General features: G+C 39.8%; 1 protein-coding gene across 1 annotated transcript in view; it reads left to right on the forward strand.

Annotated features, from left to right (window-relative positions):
• Positions 1-19,111, forward strand: part of LOC144646936 (replication factor C subunit 2-like) — a 50,245-nt gene extending 31,134 nt beyond the window's left edge. Inside the window, exons 2-12 of the mRNA XM_078506651.1 lie at positions 11,966-12,111; positions 12,558-12,627; positions 13,658-13,699; positions 14,097-14,203; positions 14,798-14,899; positions 15,101-15,201; positions 15,839-15,933; positions 16,521-16,583; positions 16,918-16,983; positions 17,903-18,097; positions 18,923-19,111. Coding sequence (XP_078362777.1) covers positions 11,966-12,111; positions 12,558-12,627; positions 13,658-13,699; positions 14,097-14,203; positions 14,798-14,899; positions 15,101-15,201; positions 15,839-15,933; positions 16,521-16,583; positions 16,918-16,983; positions 17,903-18,097; positions 18,923-19,030 — 1,095 coding nt within the window. The 3' untranslated portion in view covers positions 19,031-19,111. The remainder of the gene's footprint in view (positions 1-11,965; positions 12,112-12,557; positions 12,628-13,657; positions 13,700-14,096; positions 14,204-14,797; positions 14,900-15,100; positions 15,202-15,838; positions 15,934-16,520; positions 16,584-16,917; positions 16,984-17,902; positions 18,098-18,922) is intronic.
• Positions 19,112-25,863: the final 6,752 nt, after the last annotated feature.

Raw genomic sequence — 25,863 nt, forward strand, 5'->3', positions numbered from 1 at the left:
ATTAGAAACTTAAAGATTCCACATGATTGGCCCTGTTTGCCCCTTTCGCTGTCAAGTTGATAGGCGTCAACAATTTAAGTTAGACCGCCCCCTATTAACGCCTTTGTTTTTCTAGCGTTGTTCTCACTGGGCTATCGACATCAACCGTAATTCAATTAACTCGGGATCAGTCTTAAACTTGGCGTTGTTTTACGAACAAAGACATCAATGTTTTAAGCAAATTGGCAATTTTTTCATCGTTCTTAAAGAAGAAAATAAGAAAATAGTTGTGGATTGGATACCATAAAGAACCTGTTTACGAAAACGGAACTAATTTCATTCCGCACTACCGGCAAAACAAAAAGCGCGCTCGTTTATTGAGCAAAATCAAAGACGAAGATGTGGCAAGTTTTCCCATGTCTGTAATGTTAAAGAGAAATTTAAGCAGAGGGTTAAACAGGAAATACTTTCCCCATTGTTTTCGCCCTGACTGAGAATGCAAACTGTGGCCTCCGTATGCGGTTTCATCTCGGAACGACTTTCGTTTTAGATTTACATGGTACCAGAATGAGATACCAGAACGAAAATTTGGATCCAGAATAGAAACCGTCATACCATAGTCGTGTCGTGGACATGGTCCAATAAACTTGCTCTGGAATGAGATTCATTTTACAGCATGTAGTCATGTAAACAAGCCCTAACTATATCGCCGGCTTTTCAGATTTTTTCCTTTTAGTTTTCTTCCTCTTCTACCCCGTTTTTTTTTTTTTTTTTTTTTTTTTTTTTTTTTTTTTTTTTTTTTTTTTTTTTTTTTTTTTAAGAGATTTACCACATGTTGATTTAGCTTAAACGAAAGAATGGGTTTAAAAGACAAAACAGTATCTATGATATGCATAGACGACTGCTGCAAAACTAAAAGTACAGAAAATTATTATCGCTTTTATATATTCCCGCCGCAGACTGATATTCCCTTCAACAGAGAGCTGCAGAGCGCATACGAAAGAGAGTATTCGACAGATACTTCGACCTAGCAATGATTGTCTGTACACGTGTACTATAAAGGTCCCAGTAATTATCGTTACACTGTATGTGCCTTGTGTATGGTGAGCGGAGGTAAAACGAAGATGAACTGAGGTAAACGAAGGTGTACGGGAGTGAACGGGGGTTAACGGAGGTAAACGAAGGTGAACGGAGGTAAACGAAGGTGAACGGAGGTAAACGAAGGTGTACGGGGGTGAACAGAGGTAAACGAAGGTGAACGGGGGTGAACGGAGGTAAACGAAGGTGAACGGGGGTGAACGGGGGTGAACGGAGGTAAACAAAGGTGAACGAAGGTGAACGAAGGTAAACGAAGGTGTACGGGGGTGAACGGAGGTAAACGAAGGTGAACGGGGGTGAACGGAGGTAAACGAAGGTGAACGGGGGTGAACGGAGGTAAACGAAGGTGAACGGGGGTGAACGGAGGTAAACGGAGGTGAACGGGGGTGAACGGAGGTAAACGAAGGTGAACGGGGGTGAACGGAGGTAAACGAAGGTGAACGGGGGTGAACGGAGGTAAACGAAGGTAAACGGGGGTGAACGGAGGTAAACGAAGGTGAACGGGGGTGAACGGAGGTAAACGGAGGTGAAAGGATACGAAGGTGGTCACGGGCGGTAATGGAGCAAGCTAACTTAAACAATAAAAAAAAAAAAAAATTTTTGTTGCCCCTACCTAACGGTTCGAAGATTTTGATTGGCTCGCAGATTAAATTCAAACTTTATCGAGTGACGCGATCTAGAAAACGGTTAACAGCCACTAAAGTAGCAACGGTAGATTTCTAGTGTTGAATTTGGTATTTGGTCTTTTGAATCAAAATTTAGCAGTGGTCGAAGCCGGAGACATGTTGCTGCTTTTGCTTGCACTATTTAGCTTCTGTAACGCGGTCAATCTGAACGACGAGGACGTGCAGTCATATATCAATGGGCTTGTAGCAGAGTTTGAAGAGACTCCAAGGAACAGTAGATTTCAAAGTGTTATAGCTCCCCCGTTTTGCCTTACTGATACTCAAAAAGGAAAGTTTCTCCTGCCAAAGGTTTTTATATGGAGCCCTTGTGAACAATTCCAGATAAAAATGGAATGCCCAATCCACAAAAGAGTCATGCTTAAGCCTTGGCAATGGGCAAAAGACGTTTGCAAGAAGGAAAAAGGAAAGTCTGCAAGGCTAGTTTACGATCTCTACGGTAACGTAATACTAGTACAACGAATATATGTCTGTGTGAAAGGAAGACTTTGTCACAAACTGATGCCTGCAACACCTGATGTGATGAAAGCTCTACCAAAAGTTTTACAAGAGTACTTTCCTTTCGTCCTCACGGTAAAAAGTGGCTATGCAAAACGATTGGAGGACTTTGTGGAGGTTCAGTTAGTAGAGGGAGTAAACTTTCTCAAAATTAGCGAGGGTATTGCTTCTCTTGCTATCAAAGAATTTTGTAGACGCAAGGAACTTTTTGCTGTGGCCAACGAAAACAACAGGGCGGATAATGACAACAAGATTAGCATATCCCAGTTCTACGATAATTTACTTTTTTCATATCCAAGCAATGATATGCTCATGAACATCTTTTTAAAAACATTCAAAGCACGCTCTAATTTATATGAAGAGAACATGCGCAGTTTAAATGCAAAAGTTATCACCTGTGACCACACATTTAAAGTAAGCAGAAACATTGGAGTAATGAGGGAAGAAGATAATAAATTTGTGTCGCAGTTCAGTCAAATGTTCATTATTTTAAACGAAAATGGTGAAGTACTTGGCTGGAAGTTAACCAAGTCAGGAACATTTTCTGAAGTGGAAGACTTGCTAAGGGACGTAAAAGGAAGATTGGATAGCAGGGATAAGACACTGAACATGATATGCGTGGACGACTGTTGTCATGTGAGGAACAAGTACAACCAAGTATTTCCAGGTACTAAATAACATTAACTAATTTATTATTATATTTATTTATATTGTTTATGAATTAAATAATTAATTTAATTATTGGTTGATTTGGGTAATCAGTAAACTTTAGCTTTTCTCTGAGCGGCTACAAATAACTTTCGCTATTCGTGGGCACGCTCGGATCGTCGTTGAGTGTCTACCTGGAGTCCTTAATAGCGGGGTGTGAGGAATAAAAGTGCCGCTAGCATACGATAAATAATATGGACTATGTTGAACTTATCAACAGTGGTGAAACTGCTAAGTGGTCGTTGGGAATGGAGGATGCGATACCATTTAAGTATGTTTTGACAAATAAAGGACAACAGACTGTTATCTTACGTAATCAAAAGATACGTATTAAAAGATCATGGTGTCCGCTTTATCAAAAGAAAGAAAAAAGAAAAACTGTTACCTTATTATAGGAAATTAAGGTATTTGAAATTAAGGTGACTTAAATAAACGCGAATCGAAAGGAAATTTACTTTTCAATAAAGGAAACTAACGCGAAAGAGAGGGTAACATTTCAAAATAAAGGAAACTAACGCGACGTACACAAAGAAAAACACTTGTTGAGACAACAGGAACAAGTTTATTTCAACATTAGGTGCGTATTATCCGAGACGGAACAATGTTCGTGATAATTTACCGAAACAAATGAACGCTTCCAGCGTTCTTCACAGTTTAAGTGATACCTGTAGATTTCCACCTGGATGAAATAATGCTTTTTCGTAGAAGATTACAACGTCCGGACTGAATCGAGAAATTGGGGCCAAAAAAATGGAATTTTTGGTGGCTTAATATAGTTTTGAGGGGGTAAGTGAGCCCAACTTTTAACTCTCTTTAAAAATGTTCAGGAATGTTCTTTATTTCCCTTTTTACTGTTTTTTTAAAGCATATAGCCATCATATGCGATATTTGACCAATAAATATGCTAATAAACAATCAATAAAGAGCCACAAAATGAATGGCCCAGTGCTTAGGAGGGGACTAGAAACTAGTTGTTTTAACCGCGTTTTTCTCAAAATCTACAGAAATTATAAATTGGCTTTGATTAAACATTCATGCAGGATAAAATGAAAATCTGTAAGACAGATTTTCGCAAAATAGGAAAATGTGATATTTTGCCCCTTTAAAAAATAGCTTAAATTCTGAGCAGAAAAACAATTGAACTGGGTCTAGGATTTTGAAAATTGATTATTATTTGGAAAAATCAATAGGCTGGGAAATGGGATCCGGGCTAACCTCCCCCCCCCCCCCCCCCTTTCAGGACCTCTCGGGCTGTTCTTTGCGATCGTTCGCTTAATGTGTTGCTATTATCTTTTAGGTGTCGATGTCAAACTTGATGTATTCCATGCCGTTCAGCGGATATCAAAAACCTTGAGTAAAGTAAACCCCATCTCCAATGCCTTCCTAAAGGAGTTTACACAAATTTTCAGGAGAGACGATGATCAAGGGCCGATAAGGTCCAAAAGTACTCCTGATCAAAAGCAGCTAGAACATAATCTGAACTCTTTCATCGAGCGTTGGGTAAATGTCCCTAACGGCCCTCTGGGGAATTCAAACACGGCAAAGGAAATAGAGAGCTTGCGTTTACATATCCAGAAGGGCTGCTTGTCAAACATACCTCCCGGGTGCGGAACTGAAAAAAACGAACAACTGCATCGACTACTAAATCGCTCTCTTATTACTGGTGCAACGAAAATGTCTGTTGAACTTGCTATAGCGTTATTAACGATACTTTTTTACTATCATAGTAGTAAATCCTCTGCATCGCACCACGAATGTAGTTCAAGGGTCGTGCCCGTGGTTCCAATAAACGGCATGGACAACTTGAAAAAAGATGGCAATCATCAGGCTTATTTGAAAGTTTTAAATGACGCTGACAAGTATTTAACTAGGGAATCTTCAGGCGACTCGAGTTGTGAACCGAAGTTAGGCCCAGAGGTCACGGTAGCAGAAACAATCACTGACTTGTGCACGGATTATGTGGCGGGATCTATCCTAAATGTTGCATTAAACCTCAAAGAAATAATAAACAATGTTGATTCGCAAAGTTGCAACAGAGCCTTTGACTCAAGCAGCATGTTGCACTTATCCAAGCTGTCAAATCTACTTTCGCTCGACGATGACATGGTGGTTTACGACCCTAACATAAACACACATATTGAGGACCTCGAGAGGCATTTATGCGGGTTCGGGCTTGAGATAGATAGTATCAGCAAAGATGGAGACTGCGCATTCCATAGCATTGTAAGACAATTATTAAAACTTGACTTAAAGGGGAACAATGAGTTGGAATGTCATTTGAAGTCACTTCATTTATTGTCTAAATCTGAAGAGGAGGACACATTTACATTGCGACAGCTGTTTGTAAAGGAACTTATCAAAGGGGAGGACGAATATTTGGAGTTTCTCTCGGCTGAGACTACAAGGACATTTGCAGAGATGGCAAACGAGTTCAGAACAAGTGGTGTATTTGACCGGGAAATTGGTGATTTGATGATGAAAGTTTGCTCTGATGTCCTAAGGATCCCAATTGTAATCATAACTTCAAGCCGCTCAACTCCCGTTGTTCCTATAGTTCCAGATCGGTCTTTATCTAACACGCCCTTATTCATCGCGTTCCATTATTATGGGGCTGGGCATTATGATGCTACAAAAAACAAATGCGATCCAGGTATGTACATGTTAAATCTATTCCTCAAACTCTCTTTTCTGCGCCCTTCATAAATATCATAGCATAAGTGGTACGCGCGAGCGGCGAAAAGCAGCATGCAAGTTTTAACTGTGTGTCCTCATACGGTGTGGGTGCCAAATTGCAAGATTTCAAATTTTAGCAAATAGGAGATTGGGAGTACTGAAGCCGCTTAGTTATAAGAAGGGGGAAGGGTGATCCACCAAACTTTAGGCGCGCACTTCAACTTTATAATGCACTTTATCTATGATGCACAGCTACAACCATAAACCAACTGTTTTATAACATTTCCCGTAGAATTTTGTCAATCAATCAATAACAACTAGTACCTTGTGTTGAGGTTAAGATATAATTTTTGTTTTCTTGGTAAAAAATTCGGGGGTTCGACACAGAATAGGCTAAGCAATAACAACGATGATGATGATGATAAATGATGTTATCTGATTGATATGCTTGGATAGGTGAAGAAGAAGAGTCATGCATACAGAAGATTTGCTACTGTGGCCGTCATACAAAATCAAGGTACCAGGAGATTTGTGTGAAAGATGAATCTGGAAAAGTCGCGCGTTGTCCATGTGTTCGAGAAGGACGTGCATGTTCGAAGAAATGCAAATGTTTAAATTGTAAAAACAAACCTCCTAGAAATGCACCACAAGCTGGGTGCAGATGTGGGGAGGGGAGGAATGCATCTGAAAACGAAATGAGGAAATCTTGTGTTGACACATCTGGCAATCGACGGTCAAGGTGCCCTTGCTATGCCTCGGGTACTTCTTGTTCTGAAAAATGTAAATGCAAAGGCTGCGACAACTCTTTTGGAAAGAAAACAGAAAGCGGTAAAAAACACAAAAGAAAGAGGATGCCGAAGTGCACGTCAAGCCCGTCACCATTAAAACGGCAACGTGGTGTAGACTATATGACTGGACGAAACTTGGAAGTCACAGTGGGCACTTGGACAACAATGGAGGCCTGCATTTTGCATGCTGTCGATTCATTCCTGCATTCATCATGCCTCCTTCCCAGTGAAGACAACATCACCCACTTGTACAATTATGTTGTCCAATCGCATCTTGCTAGGCAATTGAAGTTGTCGGCAAATGCGAAAAGCAAAAAGCAAGTGCAGGGAAAATTAACTTTCGAAAGAGAAAAGTACAACGCAACAGTTCAACTCGCGTACGGAGTAAAAGCAATTCTCTGATCGTCTTGATGACTCCGGGGGTCCCTCAAAAACGTTTTATACGGGGAGGCTCCGCCCCAAGTTCTAACCCCTTACCCTTTTATATACCATTTTCACAGAAACTGTACCCCTTTCGTATACCTTTTACTGAAAAAAGGTACCCCTTTCATATGCCTAAAAGACATGGCATAGACTTAGAACAGGACGTTTTCTTGTCATTTTCATGTTGCGCTTTATAAATACTAGTTATGCAACGCTTTCGAGTGAGTGGTATACTATGAAATATCCCACGAGTCACTTGTATTTTCTCGGCATGCACACGAGCCTTTAGGCGAGTGTGTATACGAAGACAATACAAGTGACAAGTGGGATATTCCATAGTATACCACGAGAAAGTGTGGTGTAACTATTTCATACCATGCCATAGAAAATACGCTTACTAAACGCCTACAATCCCAGCGCACGATGGGAAGGTTGGGTTGAATACCGTCGAATATACAACGGCTTTACTGTATTCTGATTGGCTGTATTTTCTATGGCATGGTATGAATTAGAATAATACAGCCACAAAGTGCATCTGTTCGAAATATTTTAATTCAAGGCCCTTTTAAAACCTAAATGACGGATTTACATACCCTTGTGAAATCCCTACCCTTTTATATACCTGAAGCCTGAAAAAGGTACCCCTTTCGGGCGGAGCCTTCCCGTATAGGCCAGTATATGGAGTCCCCTCTCCCGGGTTGATGCTTTCAAGTGGTATACATACACCTTATTCGATGGTTTAACATATAATACGCGTGGATATTTTGCGAGTTGCGAAGTATTTTTCCGAGCCCCGTAGGGGCGAGGAAAAATACGAGCAATGAGCAAAATGTCCGTTAGTATTATATGTTAAACCATGAATACTGGATATATTATTCCACTAATTTTTCCACTTTTTGTTTGGGCCGTTTTCGTGTTTTCGGCGTTTTTCTTTTTTGTTAAGTGGATTTTGCGGTATAATATGTAAAAATATGTAAAAGCGCAATAGTGGAATAATAATATGGAATGTCCCAGGAGTCACTTGTATTTTCTCGGTATACACACGAGCCTTTATACACACGAGCCTTTACCAAGAAAATACAAGTGTCAAGTGGGATATTCCTTCGTATACCACGAGAAAGTGTTGTGTAACTATTTTAAACCATGCCATAGAAAATACGCTTACTAAATTTGGTCAAGAATACAATCGCAGCGCACGATGGGAAAATTGTTTTGAATACCGTCGAATATACAACGGCTTTCCTGTATTCTGATTGGCCGTATTTTCTATGGCATGATATAAAAAACCGTACTCGCTGCCAAGTGACGACTAGCGTCACGAATTCTGACTTCCCTTTTCATCAGTGCCTTCCCGTGGCTGGCTCGGGAACATTTATGTCAATTATAAATATGTTGCGTTAAGGAAAATAGGCCAAGTGACGACTAGCGTCACGAAGTCTGACATCCCTTTTCATCAGTGCCTTCCCGTGGCTGGCTCGGGAACATTTATGTCAAATATAAATATGTTGCGTTAAGGAAAATAGGCCAAGTGACGACTAGCGTCACGAAGTCTGACATCCTTTTCATCAGTGCCTTCCCATGGCTGGCTCGGGAAGATTTATTTAAAATAAATATGTTGCGTTAAGGAAAATAGGCCAAGTGACGACTAGCGTCACGAAGTCTGACATCCTTTTCATCAGTGCCTTCCCGTGGCTGGCTCGGGAAAATTTATTTAAAATAAATATGTTGCGTTAAGGAAAATACCGTAGGCCAAGTGACGACTAGCGTCACGAAGTCTGACATCCCTTTTCATCAGTGCCTTCCCGTGGCTGGCTCGGGAACATTTATGTCAATTATAAATATGTTGCGTTAAGGAAAATAGGCCAAGTGACGACTAGCGTCACGAAGTCTGACATCCCTTTTCATCAGTGCCTTCCCGTGGCTGGCTCGGGAACATTTATGTCAATTATAAATATGTTGCGTTAAGGAAAATAGGCCAAGTGACGACTAGCGTCACGAAGTCTGACATCCCTTTTCATCAGTGCCTTCCCGTGGCTGGCTCGGGAACATCTATGTCAATTATAAATATGTTGCGTTAAGGAAAATAGGCCAAGTGACGACTAGCGTCACGAAGTCTGACATCCTTTTCATCAGTACCTTCCCGTGGCTGGCTCAGGAAAGTTTATTTAAAATAAATATGTTGCGTTAAGGAAAATAGGCCAAGTGACGACTAGCGTCACGAAGCTTAAGTCTGACTTCCCTTTTCATCTGAGTGCCTTCCCGTGGCTGGCTCGGGAACATTTATGTTAATATGTTGCGTTAAGGAAAATAGGCCAAGTGACGACTAGTGTCACGAAGTCTGACTTCCCTTTTCATCAGTGCCGTCCCGTGGCTGGCTCGGGAACATTTATGTAAATTATAAATATGTTGCGTTAAGGAAAATAGGCCAAGTGACGACTAGTGTCACGAAGTCTGACTTCCCTTTTCATCAGTGCCTTCCCGTGGCTGGCTCGGGAACATTTATGTCGCTCCTCTTTTGTAAAATAAGTTTTGTGGCGCGGTGTAGGAGACCTGTGTTGAAAATTGTTATTCTTGTCAGCGCTGCATTTCCCGTCTTTGGTGACCCAGGGATGACTTTTTTGTCAGTCGTGCGGGTGAAGGATAGCGTAATGCAAACGTACCGCGGTGTAAAATACGTTTCTGTTTTCTCCAGGCTGGCTTGTAATAAAGAACTGTTATCATTTACAAAACTCTTGTGTCCAGTGACTTTAATTTCCGTTACGGGCTTCATGCATCTCATTAATAAACAATTATTGGATGAGGTTTTCCTGATTTCCGGAATAATTAAAATCACAAAAACCGAATCTAATAATTAATAACTGTTTTATTATACATTGTTTTTCTGGTAAAGAAAAATGACACACGATTTCAACCTGTTTCAAAACTTGTGCAAATTCCGGCTTGTCGCCCTGCTTTTAAAATTCTGAATGCGTTTTCCTCAAAGTATTTCGTAGAATACTTCTTTCCCAACTTTTGTTAGTCTTTGTGTTTTCTGAGACTTAAGGGTCCGGACAGGATCGGCTTCTGTTTACATGGAACCGTCTAGAATCGATCCAGGTGTTTACACGAGACCCGTTCTAGAACCGGTCCGGAACGGATCCTTAACTGAACGTGCAAAATAGCAGGTCCAGTTTGAAATTTGTTCCCGGGGGAGTGACCGGTTCCAGGACGGTCACGTGTAAACAGAAACGTAGACAGGTCAATGATCAACAGAATTGGGAGTTAAACGGCACGGGAGTTAAACGGAGTTAAACTGAACGGAGTTTAACGGAGTTGAACAGAGGTAACAGAGTTGAACGGAGTTAAACAGAGGTAAACGGAGTTAAACAGAGGTGAACGGCGTTGAACAGAGGTGAACGGAGTTAAACAGAGGTGAACGGAGTTAAACAGAGGTGAACGGAGTTAAACAGAGGTGAACAGAGTTAAACAGAGGTAAACGGAGTTAAACAGAGGTGAACGGAGTTGAACAGAGGTGAACGGAGTTGGACAGAGGTGAACGGAGTTAAACAGAGGTAAACGGAGTTAAACAGAGGTGAACGGAGTTGAACAGAGGTTAATGGAGTTGAACAGAGGTGAACGGAGTTAAACAGAGTTGAACGGAGTTAAACAGAGGTGAACGGAGTTGAACGGAGGTGAACAGAGTTGAACAGAGGTGAACGGAGTTGAACAGAGGTGAACGGAGTTAAACAGAGGTGAACGGAGTTAAACAGAGGTGAACGGAGTTAAACAGAGGTGAACGGAGTTAAACAGAGGTGAACTGAGTTATACAGAGGTGAACGGAGTTGAACAGAGGTGAACGGAGTTGAACAGAGGTGATCGGAGTTAAACAGAGGTAAACGGAGTTGAACAGAGGTGAACGGAGTTGAACGGAGGTGAACAGAGTTGAACAGAGGTGAACGGAGTTGAACAGAGGTGAACGGAGTTAAACAGAGGTGAACGGAGTTGAACAGAGGTGATCGGAGTTAAACAGAGGTAAACGGAGTTAAACAGAGGTAAACGGAGTTAAACAGAGGTGAACGGAGTTGAACAGAGGTTAATGGAGTTGAACGGAGGTGAACGGAGTTAAACAGAGTTGAACGGAGTTAAACAGAGGTGAACGGAGTTGAACGGAGGTGAACAGAGTTGAACAGAGGTGAACGGAGTTGAACAGAGGTGAACGGAGTTGAACAGAGGTGAACGGAGTTGAACAGAGGTGATCGGAGTTAAACAGAGGTAAACGGAGTTAAACAGAGGTGAACGGAGTTGAACAGAGGTTAATGGAGTTGAACGGAGCTGAACGGAGTTAAACAGAGTTGAACGGAGTTAAACAGAGGTGAACGGAGTTGAACGGAGGTGAACAGAGTTGAACAGAGGTGAACGGAGTTGAACAGAGGTGAACGGAGTTAAACAGAGGTGAACGGAGTTGAACAGAGGTGATCGGAGTTAAACAGAGGTAAACGGAGTTAAACAGAGGTAAACGGAGTTAAACAGAGGTGAACGGAGTTGAACAGAGGTTAATGGAGTTGAACGGAGGTGAACGGAGTTAAACAGAGTTGAACGGAGTTAAACAGAGGTGAACGGAGTTGAACGGAGGTGAACAGAGTTGAACAGAGGTGAACGGAGTTGAACAGAGGTGAACGGAGTTAAACAGAGGTGAACGGAGTTGAACAGAGGTGATCGGAGTTAAACAGAGGTAAACGGAGTTAAACAGAGGTAAACGGAGTTAAACAGAGGTGAACGGAGTTGAACAGAGGTTAATGGAGTTGAACGGAGGTGAACGGAGTTAAACAGAGTTGAACGGAGTTAAACAGAGGTGAACGGAGTTGAACGGAGGTGAACAGAGTTGAACAGAGTTGAACAGAGGTGAACGGAGTTGAACAGAGGTGAACGGAGTTGATCAGAGGTGAACGGAGTTAAACAAAGGTGAACGGAGTTGAACAGAGGTGAACAGAGTTTGAAGGTGTGTATAGAATACGTATGTTACATGAGGTGGTTTGCATGAAGTAGTTAAAAGGCGACTATGTGGGATAGAATATGAATGTTACATGAAGTACTTAATAAGGCGACTATATGGCATTCACCCATGAAGTACATACCGATTCGACAGCGCCAACAAGCTCAAAAAGTTCCAAAGACGAGGAGATGGAGGTAGACTTACCACAGAAGGAAAAAGCACCAACTAAAGCATCGTCTGGTGCAAGCTCTAGTTCTGCAAAACACTCTAAAGGCTTCGAACTTCCATGGTAAGCGACTTGAATTGAAGCTGTTAGGGGTTCAGTGTTCAAACTATTCTTTTCTTTGGTTAGGGGTTTTGACGGGCCGGTTTATCGGAAGCCGTTTCAATTACTTCTAATTTGAAGGAGAATCATTGGATTTCTTTAGTATTTATACAGCAGTAAGCTTCATAAAAAATGTGGAAGATCCTGTAAAATTTGAACCACATTTTGCAACCAGCGAAGTAAAAAATATAGCCCTGCCAAGGAAATATGCGGTATTCTTGGTTTCTTCAGGACACAATGATTGCCTTTCTATCCTCTATGACAAAAACTGAAATTGAATTAATTTATAAACTTTACATTTTATTTGGTGAGGTGTTCAAAAGGATGAAGTTATTAACACGCACTGTACAAGTTGTAGATACTAGATAGATATCCGGTGTTTAATAATTGTGATATTTATTCACTATCAGGGTAGAGAAATACAGACCAACCAAACTTCATGAAATAGTTGGAAATGAGGAAACTGTCAGTCGTTTAGAGGTACTTTGTGTTCAGTTATACAAACACTAGATATATTTCTTGATTAGACAAAGCAGTTTGTAGAAACACATCTAGACAGTGTTGCTACCAAATTAATGTACAAGGGATTCATTAACATGTTCACTGGTATGATGCTAAGACTGTACCAAGTGTGACACATACAGTTGAACCTCCTTAATACAACCACTGACGGCCAATACCATAGCTTGCATCTAAGTGTGAACACTCGTCGCTGAAACATGATCTAATTGGGTATTAAACTTGGCATGATTTGTCATCAAATGTTGAAGTTTAGCGGACCGTAACAGCAAGTTTTCGCACAAAATTCTCACCAAAAACAATGAGTAGAGGGGAAATTTAACACCAGAAGTGATTCAAGTGAACCTGCAAATGCATATCGACACAGATCAGCATACATTTTTCGGAAGAAGTCTTCATATCCAAGCTTTCCGCCATTTCGAAACCAAAATCTGTTGAACTTTGGGCGCGAAAGTTGCCATTACGGTCTGCCAAACTTCAATGTTTAATGACGTATCATGCCATGTTTAATACCCAATTAGATCATGTTTCGGCGGCGAGTATTCACGCTTAGATGCATGCAATGGTAAAAGAGGTTGGCATGTTAGAAGTGATAAAGGGTGTTTTTGTGATTTATGAATAACCTTATGTTACTTCCGAAGGAATTTTCCATGAAATAAGAAAGAACTTTGAAATGATTACTTTGTTGTGAACCGTGATTTTGATTATGTCCTATTATTTTCGATACTCATCATTATGTAATAAACAATATTCCATGAATGTGACAGGCCAATCTCCGATCCCTTTGAATTAATATTTACCCTGTCTTTAGTGGGTTGTGGTTTTCTTCTTGTTGTGCGCAGAACAAGGAGTGGACAGTACAGAAAGTGAAGATGCCATACAATGTTATACTCCAATAGGCATAATGGTTAAAAATCTCACAAGTTGTAGAAGATTATGTGTGAAAAAAGTGTTCGTATTGACAATTTATTTTGTCTTTACTTTTTTTTAGGTTTTTTCTGAGCAAGGAAATGTTCCAAACATCATTATTGCTGTAAGTAGCTGAAGTCTTGATTGTCAATTCACAATATCTGTTTGTCAACTAAATTAAAAACCACAAAATATTGCTAACTGAGCACTGGGTTCTATCAGCCATTTGACTAGAGAAATGACATGCTGTGAATCTTTGCCAGATTATAAAGAGATAGAAATAGAGGTTTTATTCCTTTTACAAAATTGTTAATGTAATAAAAACATACAGGAGCAAGGTTTAGGCATAATCTTTTATTGATTTCGCACATGCGTGAAAAATCAGTTGACACATACCACTAACATCATAACTATTGTTTGTACTCTGATGGCAAAAATGCCTTTTTCTTTGAGAAAGATACCTGGTAGTATCCCAACTAATGTTTAACACTTTTTGGCAATGTACATTTTTTGCACGGCAGGGCCCTCCTGGAACAGGGAAAACTACTAGTATCTTGTGTCTGGCCAGAGCTCTTCTGGGCACATCCTTCAAAGATGCTGTACTGGAATTGAATGCATCTAATGACAGGTATGTCATTACATACTTAGTTGGACCAAAAAGAGGGAAAAAAAATTAATCATGTATAAACAATATTAAAGGGACTATGTCACGGATTTTACCAAATTTTTGAACAGCCCAAATTTATATTTGTGTTTCGTGAAGTCTAGAAATAATAGTCCATTTTTATTAAAAATTGCTATATTAGAGCACTGAAACTGTTAACTAGCATTATTGGCTGCGGATGGCGCGGATGAAAACGGATTGCAATTTGAAAACGTTAGGCAAACGTTTTCAAATTGTTTCCGCGCGTCTTCAAAAAAAAATCGATATTTGTTGCCTTAGCTTGATTTCTATCCGCAAATTAAGATTATATCTTCCTTTAGATGTTCAAAGATATTGTTTTTTATGGGTTTAGTTGCCTTCCACTAATTTCAGAACTGTTTTGTCCAAAAATCTGCGAAATCTCCGTGACATTGTCCCTTTAAACAGAAAGCCATCAAAGTATGCTTTGCACCTCCTGGACCCCCTACCCTCCATCCCTCAAACACATAAACCACTAGCAGCTCTGCATTTCTTATGACTTTGCACACTCAGAGTGATACAATTTTATTATTGTTGCAGAGGAATCGATGTGGTGCGTAACAAGATAAAGATGTTTGCTCAACAGAAAGTAACTTTACCAAAAGGCAGACACAAAATTATAATTTTGGATGAAGCTGACAGGTATGCGTTGCTTTCCTAACTTAAATAATAAATGTGATAATATTATAAAATACTAACTTGTATTCCATTGCAAGAGCTGAAAAATGACATTCGCAGCATGTACAGAATAACAGGCATGCAGTGCATGCAGAGGACCATACAGTTATAACGCTTTGCATACTTTATGGATTGGTTGCTAACTGCCTTTTCTCTCCCTCGTAGCATGACAGATGGGGCACAACAGGCTCTTAGAAGAACAATGGAAATCTACTCCAAAACTACACGGTTTGCTCTGGCATGCAATACTTCTGATAAAATTATTGGTGAGTATCATTTGTTATGTGAGAGGTTCAGTGACATGATAGATAATGCACTGGACTCTGGACTGAGTGGTCCACACATTCAAGCCTTAACTGGGGTCACTTTTTTGTGTTCTTGGGCAGCAAACTTAACTCTCATAGTGCCTCCCTCCACCCAGGTGTATAAATGGATATTGGCAAATTAAACTACTGAGGGTAACCCTGCGATGGGCTAGCATCCTATCCAGGGTGTAGTAGAAATACTCCTAGTCACTTTATATAGTAGAAATCACCCAGGGGGGTGACTCGCATATGAAAGTGACGGGGATGCTCGTCGTCTCGCTTAGGGGTGTCAATTTCTGATTTTTGGTCTGGCTTAGGGTGTTCCGGACAAAACGCCAATATTTTTTGCCATAATGGTCTCGTTTAGGGTTACACACGAAGAAATATACAAATATAAATTCTATTCTTAGTTTTTTGGTATCTTGTAGGGGTCAAGAAAAGCTTGAGCCACACCCAGATTGGTCTCTTTAGGGGTGCTTTTCAAAATTTCCGACGAGCATCCCCGTCCGTTTCATATAGGAGCCCCCCTCCGCCCCAGAGGGGGGTTTGGGACACTACGCTGAACGGAGACTTAATTTAAGCAATTTTATTGTTTCAGAGGCCATCCAGTCAAGATGTGCTGTTTTGCGATACTCAAGATTAACTGATGCCCAGGTCCTACACAGATTGTTAGAAGTCTGTGAAAAGGAACAGGTTAGATTTTCTATCATCACTTCTTGGTTTAAGGATTTTCCTTGGTTCACAAAATGCTTGCAACATATTCTGGACAATCATGTACAACAGCTGCAATATGCCAAGAGGAGTATTTTTTTTTTTCAAAATTAAAAAAGGCTTGAAAAAAATATAAAACTGACTCAGAAAAATGCCCAGATGTAGCCATGTGAGACAGCATTCCGCTAAATAACCTAAAGGTTAAGGTAGACAGTGGCCTAATGGTTAGAGCACTGGACTTCAGATTGAGCGATTTGATTTTGAGCCTTGGGTGGGGTCATTATGTTATGTTCTTGGGCAAGACATGTTACTCTCATAGTGCCTCTCCCCCCAGATGAATAAATGGGTACCTGTGAACTGTAATGCTGGGGGTACCTTGTGATGGACTAGCATCTGTTTAGGAGGGAGTAGTAATACTCCTACTTGCTTAATGCTACCTCTGGCAAGATGGGACACTTTCGTCCCATGCAGACTTTATCTATTATTTTCCCTACATGTATTAAGTGTTGAACTAAACAGATGATTGATCTGTAGGTGTCTTGAACATTGATTTATCTCTGTATTATCAGGTTACCAAAACTGACGATGGATTGGAGGCAATTGTCTTTACTGCCCAAGGTGATATGAGACAGGTGAGAAGCCAAGGATAAATAACTCCACTTTCATTTATGTCTATGGGATGGTACATGTTTATGTGCACTGTTTAATGTCCTCTTGTGTAGGATGTAGATCTTTATTGTAGGCAATTGCTTATATAAAAAAGAAAACTTTGCTCGCAAAGCCTCGTAGACTACGATTATCTCTAACACCTTTCTCAAACAGAGTAAAAGTCTTGTGAAAGGGAACTTAAAATTTTGACCAAGGTTTTGACGAATGTCATTGGAGACTAAAGTTAATAATAAAACCAATTTTTTCTGCTTTTGAAATATCAAAAGTTTTATTCTTTTGGCAATGTTTTATTTTCAGGCGATTAACAACCTTCAGTCAACATATTATGGTTTTGGATTTGTGAACAGCGAAAATGTATTTAAGGTATTGTTTATGTGATAAATACATTGCTTTTGGTAGTCTTACCTATAATTATATATTCATTTACTTTTATTAGTCGGCTATAACGGCTTGTCATGTGACAGTCAGCTTCTTGAAAAACAGTCATGAATTTAATTTAACTGCTGTATATACATTGACGGTGAAAGTTTTTCTTCAACGAATTAAGAACAAAGCCAATACCAATACCATGTTTTACTTTTATTAGTCGGCTATAACGGCTTGTCATGTGACAGTCAGCTTCTTGAAAAACAGTCATGAATTTAATTTAACTGCTGTATATACATTGACGGTGAAAGTTTTTGGGTGGGGGGGGGCTTCAACGAATTAAGAACAAAGCCAATACCAATACCATGTTTTACTTTTATTAGTCGGCTATAACGGCTTGTCATGTGACAGTCAGCGTCTTGAAAAACAGTCATGAATTTAATTTAACTGCTGTATATACATTGACGATGAAAGTGTTTCTTCAACGAATTAAGAACAAAACCAATACCAATCGTAACTTGTATTTTACGCGTTTTTCCGCACTTGGCACCATTTGCTTGATTTTGCTTCGAGTTCTGACAGGATTATTGCGGTATTTGCATTACATGCACAAGAAAACAGCTCAATCTATTTTCAGTATTCAGTCTTTTGCGAACGCACGTGGTCTTCGAACGAGAGGTCGACGATGTCAAAACGGAGAGTGAGACTGGGGAGGGATGATTGGCGCTTTGCGCTTTCCGATAAGCGATTTAACGATTTTAAGATAAAAAGGGATTGTTTTGCTGTTTAATTTCTTCCGTGTTTACCACTGCATGTTTTGGGTTTGTGACATCCTCTGTTAAGTTTAAACAACAACTCAGTGTTTTTTTACGGTATTAATGACAATTGCCTTTGTGATTGCCGCCGTATGTTTTAGGTTTGTGACGAGCCTCACCCACTGCTGATTCGAGAGATGATCAAATCCTGCTCAAATGGAGACATAGACGAGGCGTATAAGGTCCTTTCGCATTTGTGGTACATGGGCTATGCTTCAGAGGACATTATAACCAACATCTTCCGTGTGTGCAAGAACTATCAAATGTCAGAGTATCTTAAATTGGAGTTCATCAAGGTAAGATACTAGAAGAATAAGAAACTTAAACAACCACAACAAGCAACCAAATATCTTCATCATTATATCATAATAATCATTGTAATTTTTTTGGACAATTGTGTCCAAGGGGGAAAGGCGCAATGAGTTGAACCCTATGTGAAGCACCAACCCGTGAAACAAGGCCAGACCACAACACCGGAAACTCCGTGACCTACCCTTTGCGATAAGTGTGTGGGTTCTTTAACGTCTCCTGCTGACCATATAATTAACAATTATCCTGCGAAATCGCGCGGCCGCAGGCCGAGTTGGCTAAAATCAGACGATATTCCGCAAGATTGAGCAGGATAATTGTTTTATTATTCAACAAATTGTCAACGAAACACGTTTTGCAGAAAGATAAACTGTAATTATGCAGCGCTTTACAAGATGTCAGAAGAATTTTCGCATCCTACATATATCGCAGGATATCTGTTATGTACGGATGACAGATATCAACAACATTTTGACCATATATGGGCAGCACGCGCATTGGTTGAATAATAACACTGAAGATACAGGATACGGGGCTTACGGTTTATCGACCTTATCCGAGAAGACTAGAACATCTAGCCATTTGCAGATGATATATTGCAAAGGCAGCATATTCTCCTCAGTTGTTTAAAGACCCTGAGTGTTGGTCCGGTCTGGCAGTTGAACCCGAGACCTCCCGCACAACAGTCTGGCGCTCTACAAACTGAGCTAACCTGTCGGTCTTTTCATTCGGTCTTTTTATTCTTGTCCTTCTCGTTACAAGGTCGAGCAAGGTAATTTAAGTAAAAATAACGTATTTCTTTTGTTTCCCAGGAAATCGGCTATACACACATGAGGATAGTGGAAGGTGTAAATAGCTTGCTTCAGTTGTCTGGTTTACTAGCCCGGATGTGTAGTAAGGTGACGTCACAGGACAGCTGAGTGACCAGGCGCGTGGCGATTGAAGGATGAACTTACGTGGCCTGTAGAAATACATCAGCCGTCAAACAAGAACATTGAAAACACGAAGATGTGTACAAAGTGCGACTCTATTTTACATGAACTTGCTAAATGCTGTTACACCCTTTGGGTTCCTATCGTCATTTTCTTGCTATCTGTGTTTGAAACGGAATTCACTAGAAGATATGTCAAAATCCTGAGAGCCGAAAAATAAGATGTTTAACTAAAGCAATGTTCACAGGAGTACAAATAAAAATATAAATAACCAACCATGGAAATATTTCTATTCAGTAGAAAGTGATTTTCGGGCATGTAACGTTTATGTAATGTGAAAACAAAAGCGTTGCGTAAAGCTGCAATCCAGATCAGGAGTTTTGGATCAGTAAATTTAGCTTTGTGGTGTAACACTTCCATACTCTTCAACAGCCCGAGGATTCTTTTACTGTTAAAAACCCTTCTGTAGCGAGCGCCCATAACCATTTGTCTCATTTGTTAAAGATACTACACCCAAAGTTCACCTACCTCTTTCAGAGATATTAATAATTCGTCCTTGAATAACCGGCAAACCCTTTATGTAATTAGTTACTAAAGTAAATAAGATTACTAATCGGTAGTGAATGCTGCCATGTTAGTTTGTAAAGTGCTCGGCCAGGGGTTTTCAACAACAACAACAACAGCAACAACCATTATATTTTGCCGGAAAAAAAGGTGTATAGTACAGCATAAAAAATACACTTCTTTCCGATCTGCCTTTCTGTTTAATGTAGATATGGAGTAGACTATAACAACTAAAAACACGTCTGCCAGCCAATCAGCCTGGCTATTTGAAATGGGAACGAATTTTCGATGGTCTTCTCGCTGAGTGGGTGAAAGATTTATTCGACAGTCGTCAGGCAAATCAAATTAAGCCGGTTCAACTTGGAACCAAATCAAGTAAAACTGGTTCAACGTGGAACCAAATCAAGTAAAACCGGTTTAACTTGAAACATCTGTTCGACACTTAAATGTGCGAAAGAGTCTGGAAGAAGGAAGTTTTATTACGTGTGTTTTACGATGTGAGTTACCCAGCTAAACAAATACTTCAGATCTTCCTGCAGTAAAATTCCGTTGGTATTAAGTCATCGACTAGTAAACTCACGGGAACTTTTAATGCGAACCAGGAAGGAAAAAATAACGTTTACACAGCGCCCACCTCTATTAAATGTCACCTGAGCCCCAGTGGGTGGGGAGGAGTTTGATGCGTTTCGTTTTCAAGTATGTCTTCTTGACCCGGTTTCTTCGGCAACAGAGAATCATTGAAACATCTTCATAGTACGAATGGAAAGAAAATCGACCACCAGAAAGTTCAATATCGACATTGATAGAAAACCTGGGTAATGAAGTTAATTAGTGCAAGTAAATTCGTGACAAGTTAATTTTTCGTGGTCGTCTTTATCTTCCGCATTTTCAAACAGATGTCGGCAGACGTAACATTATCACACGGTATATTTTAAAAATAGCCCGCACTTCCGAGAATATTTGACGTTAATTTTGAGTTCCGTGAAAATTGTAGTTAGATTTTGTAACAGAAGTCAATGAAAGGAGTGTTTTTATATCTGAAATTTCACTGAATATTTTTCTCCGATATTTTAAGGTTGCCGAGGCAATTTGTTGCAATGTGTTAAAAATTAGGTTTAGGCAAGCGCATTGTAACAAGTTGTGAAAGCCAGCAATAAAAAAGTAAATTCCGTAAAAACAAATGTAGCAACAAAGTTGTCTACATTGGAACTTCATTTGCATTTGTACTTATCGAGACTACTTGACAATATTGAAAGGTTAGGAGAAGGAAAGCGTGATTTGAATGCATATATATAATAAAAATAAAATTTATATATGTAAAGGTGTGGTCAACAAAAATATGTTCCGTCCTTTGCCAAGTTTCGTGAAAAAATGCACCAGAACGATTTGTTACTAAAAGCATTTTGATTAAAATCTTCAAGTTAAAAGGTTGGAAGTTTGATTCGTTATGCTTTAAATCATTGTTAATGTGGCGAAAATAATACAGCTGTTTCCTCGTGCCAAGATAAATTATAAGTTTATTGATTTTACATTTGTGGCAGTGGATTTTTCACGCAAGAAAAATCGAGTCAAAAACTTAAAATTTAGCTGTTTTGATCGATCCGTTGGTCCCGTTTGCCTCTACGTAAATGTTCATTTGGTGATTAAAGCACCCTCTTTAAATATATTTATTCGTGAAAGAATAGAAAAAATCGGATTCGCGAATTTGTGAATAAATTACAAATAATGCCACATGAACAAAATATGGCAATGCGATTGTTGTTTCAATAAATACGTTTTGATCTTTGAATATTCATTATTTGGAACGTTTAATTGTACGTTCATCTTTTTAAAATATCGCTTTGCGATATTTTGCTCTAAAAACACAAAGTAAATGGCATAAAACTTTTAAACAGCACCGAAATAGATCTTGATGGTTTATAATTGAGCTAGCTCTTGAATTTTTCATTTCCTGTGTATTTTTTTAACGCGGTTACGACCAATCTTTTACTTGTCAGCCAATGTTGACTTTACACTTTAATTTGAGAGAGTTTACGTCGAAGACTCTTCTTTGTTGTTAGACAAAAGACCCATTTGGTCGATATTTATTGCCTGTAATTCCTTGCTGTTGAAAAATTAAGCGTTTGACTTAAAAAGATCCAGTAAATCCTTATAATAGAACGTATTCTTTTATTGTTTCTTTGCGGTGGAATTGTGGAATCGAGAGAGGCTGGTTGGGCAAAAAACGGCGGCGAGAATAAAAGCTGCGGTTAACTTTTTCTCGTTGCTTTGTATTCCAAATCTAACAAAATGAAGAAACCGTTTCTACCACAATTGACACTATGTAATGATACTTGACTGTTGAGCCAAAATTGACAGCTTAAAATAGGGTTCGAGGTGTTACTTTACTTCTCGGGCGCTTTACACCTTTGAATTTTAACTTCAAGAACGAGATCGACCTCATTCGCTTATAAACTGCACTTTAAATTCAGAGCGTACATGATTTGCTGGTTTCTCCGTCCCTTATCTTTTATAACACTCAATGCCTTTTTATGCCCAAGGCAGGAAGCCTGCGATATCTTGGGCAGAACAAATGCAAACGAGTCAAAAACACATGATCAGAATCGAAAATGCTAATTTGCGATCGATTCGGCTCAAGCAACGTTGCGTCGCAAAACGGGGTCTTGTTTCTGGCGTGTACAGCTCTACTTTGTAGTTAACGGCGATTTTTACGTCAGAATATGGTACAATCTGCCCCCTGACGACCATAAATGGAAATTTATTGCGCGGGACAAAAGCCTTACTTTGTTTTGACAATCGCTGGAGAAAGGAGTGTGTGGTAATTACAGACTTTTGCGGAGGAGAAAAGTTATTCAGCTTGGTCTACGTTGAGACTAAAAGAAGTTTGGAGATTTCGTAGCGACACAGCTTGCATAGTACTTACTTCCTCTGGGTGGGCGATTTAGACCTAACTGCATTTAAAGGTTTTTGTCATAAATTTTAAGGAAGTTGCCACTTCGCCGCAGATGTAAATTCGTATAAAAAGAGAGCAACCAGCCTTGGAGAATTAGACAAGTCAGATTCAGCAAGTTATCAAACGAAAAGGAAGCGACTTTGGTGAAAAGGGAAAAATTTTGGATTGCGTTGTTTGAAATGAATCCAATAACGTCGACCGTAGCTGCCTCGTGCAATCGACTGGTCCTTAGCCCGCGTTCGTCTCCGCGTAGCAGTCCAAGGGCCTCTCCAAACGTTATAAGGAAAGCTCCTTTCCTCGATTTACCAAATGACGATCTGAAAAAGCGTCGAGACTCCAAAGAAGTTGTAGACTACAAGAAACAACTGGCAACAACGACAAGACAAGCTTACAAAGAGAAACGGACGGAAAATAAGAGGTCGAATAACGCTGGAAAAGGAAACCCCTCAGCGGCGAAAGAAAAGCCACCTAAACGACTTTTAGAGGAAGCAGTATCCGCGACAGCTGAAAAACAAAAACACGGCAAGAAAACCACAAATACAAAAGCTTCTAAATCGCCGAGTAGCGCATCAAAGAAGGATAAAAAGTGCTCCATAATGTGATTATCTTGGTATCTAATCGTTCCTCGCAGAACAACTCATGAATATTAAACTTCAGTTTATCTTCCGCCGAGTTGAGGAAAAAACCGCGGAACTTCCCTCTTGTTCACTACACTGAGCTGAACAGGAAAATAGATGACAATCTTAAATGCGATGGCTTCGCAAAATTCAAGCATCTGTTCTTACAACGGAGCGGGATTTTAAGCTTGATTTGCAGTACGTAGAAGCCCTAGACAAGAAAGTCAGTGTATTAAGATGAATTTATAATCTTGTAGGAGTTGTGTAATCGCACATTGCAAAACCAAATCTAAAACAACCAGCAGTCTGTTCATTTTTAGGCTTTTTTTATGTGGCGTGAATTGAAAGCACTTGCGTCAAACACAGACCTAAATTAAGAGTTTTTTGATGCCAAATACACCTGCTTAAAGGCTTTGAATCGCCCGTGTGTAATCCGCTCCTTTGAAAGGATTATTCGTAAAAAATCGACATCATCCCGAGGATAATAGAAAATTGACTCGAATACTAAAGCAATATGGTTAATCCCCCGTGGCGAAACCCAACTTCAATTGTTTAAGTTTTATTCCTTTTGCCGACCAAATTATTCGCCAGCCGAATTTAGTAACGAAGGCTAATAACAAACGCGAACTATGTTTTAGTGTAAAATTCAGCCGTTGAAAGTCGTATAAAAATCGTATTTTTTAAACAGACCTTTGATAAATATTTACTTTTTCTGCGAAACACTAAAAGCGAAAGGTCAGTTTTTGCGATATTATGCAAATTTCGAGGAATACATTATCGTCATTTCTCGCTGTAGGGGTTGCCTCGCGACAAAGGGACAATTTTAATAGAAACGTATTTAGCGGAAGTGTTTTATGTACGCCAGGCAACATTGTCATGTTTTTTAATAAGCCGCTTTGTAAAACACTTTTACATGGAACTATATTGTCTAACAGTGCCGAAACTATGGAAGTAAAAAAATAAAGAATAAACTTATTAAAAAATAATCTTGCAACGTAAGACAAATAAAATATAGTGACTGAAAAAAGGCCAAGGGGTCGTAATATTGATGTTTGCATCACTGCTGATTGACGCCTGGTGATAGAGACGAGACATCTGCTATCAAAGTGAAAGCTCTCTCATAAAGCTCTTTTAACATTTTATCCTGAACGCATACAGCTAATTCGAGAAAGGTTGTCGGAAAAAAGCACAAATCGACCGAATGGTGGTCTGGCTATTCACTTGAATTTTGCATATTGGCCTAGAGGAAATGTACAAGTTTGTATTTATGCACGTGAAGATTTTGTTTTTCCTCTCAGGAGGCCTTTTTCTGTACCATTACTTTTACTGTCGCATGTCTTTGAGTTTTGAAAATTCTTCTAAAATTCAGCGTGGCTAAAAGTACTTTGTTTCCACATGTCTGAAGAGAATGAAAACGTGCAAATTCGCGTTTTTCATTTCGCCATCTTATTAGTATTCAGCACGTGCAGTAGCTCTCTACTTCTACCATACTACATTTTGGTCTTGTCGCGTGCACTGTTATGTTTTTTTTTTCTGACAACCTTTCTCGAATTAGCTGTAAAGCCTGGTTTTCACTAGCGACGCAAGCACAAGCGCAAGCACAAGCACAAGCATAACAGCTCTTATTTCATCGTGAAAACGGCATCGACGCAAGCATAAGCACAAGCGCAAGCACAAGCACAAGGATCAAAATTTTTCCTTTTCTTGTGCTTGCGCTTGTGCTTGCGTTCGTGTGAAAACAAACATCGCATACCGTATTTACTCGAATAATCGCCGCGGCGCTTATTAAATTTTTCGCGCCTCAAGTGCGGCGCTTATTCGAGGGCGGCGCTTGGCTTTTGATTGTCCTGGCAAAGTTCGCGGCCTTCACAACATTTACAGAACAACGTATTGTAAGAATGTTGGATATAAGAACTAATGGGCGAGCGGTAAAACAATCACTTTCAACTGCAAAACTTCGCTTTTGATGAAAAAGAAATGTCCACGTTTCTTTTAGAGTTGCTTTATAGCGCTGTTGTTAATAAAGCGGAATTCCCCGAATAAGCGCCGCATCGGGACTGCGGCGCTTATTAACTTTTTTGTTCCAAATGCGGCGCTTATTCGGGGGCGGCGGTTATTCGGGGGCGGCGCTTATTCGAGTAAATACGGTAAGCACAAGAAAATTGTTTACTCTAGCCGTGTCTAGCCAATTAAAGTACTCGTTCCAGCATTTGAACAAAGTCGCAGAGGCCGCGGTTGATTTTGATAAACGTTTTTCGAGAATTTTCGGAGAAGTGTAGACAAAAAAACAAAAAGGCCCAAGCGCGGACTCGAGTAGCGAAAAAAACGGAGACGAATGCTTTCTTTAAAAATATTTATAATCCCAAATGTTTCGTTTTTCTCCTTTATAAGTCGCTTTCACTTTCTTCGTCACACGAGTAGAGGAGAGAGAGTTTCTGAGAGTTTCTGCCACAATATTTGCAGGGAGAACGAAGTCGAGAACGGAGCCTTCTAACTTGTAAACATCATATTCTTATGCTAATGTGCTTGTGCTTATGTCGACGTTCGTTTTCACTTGGCACGAACTACTTATGCTTGCGTTTGTGCTTGCGCTTGTGCTTGCGTCTCTAGTGAAAACCAGGCTTAAACGACAAATTTCAGCAAAAACGTAACGGGTTTTCCCGTATTTCAATTGAAGTTTTAGCTTT

This window comes from Oculina patagonica, chromosome 3 (genome assembly GCF_052425735.1).
Source record: "Oculina patagonica isolate OP01 chromosome 3, crgOcupat, whole genome shotgun sequence".
NCBI lineage: Eukaryota > Metazoa > Cnidaria > Anthozoa > Scleractinia > Oculinidae > Oculina > Oculina patagonica.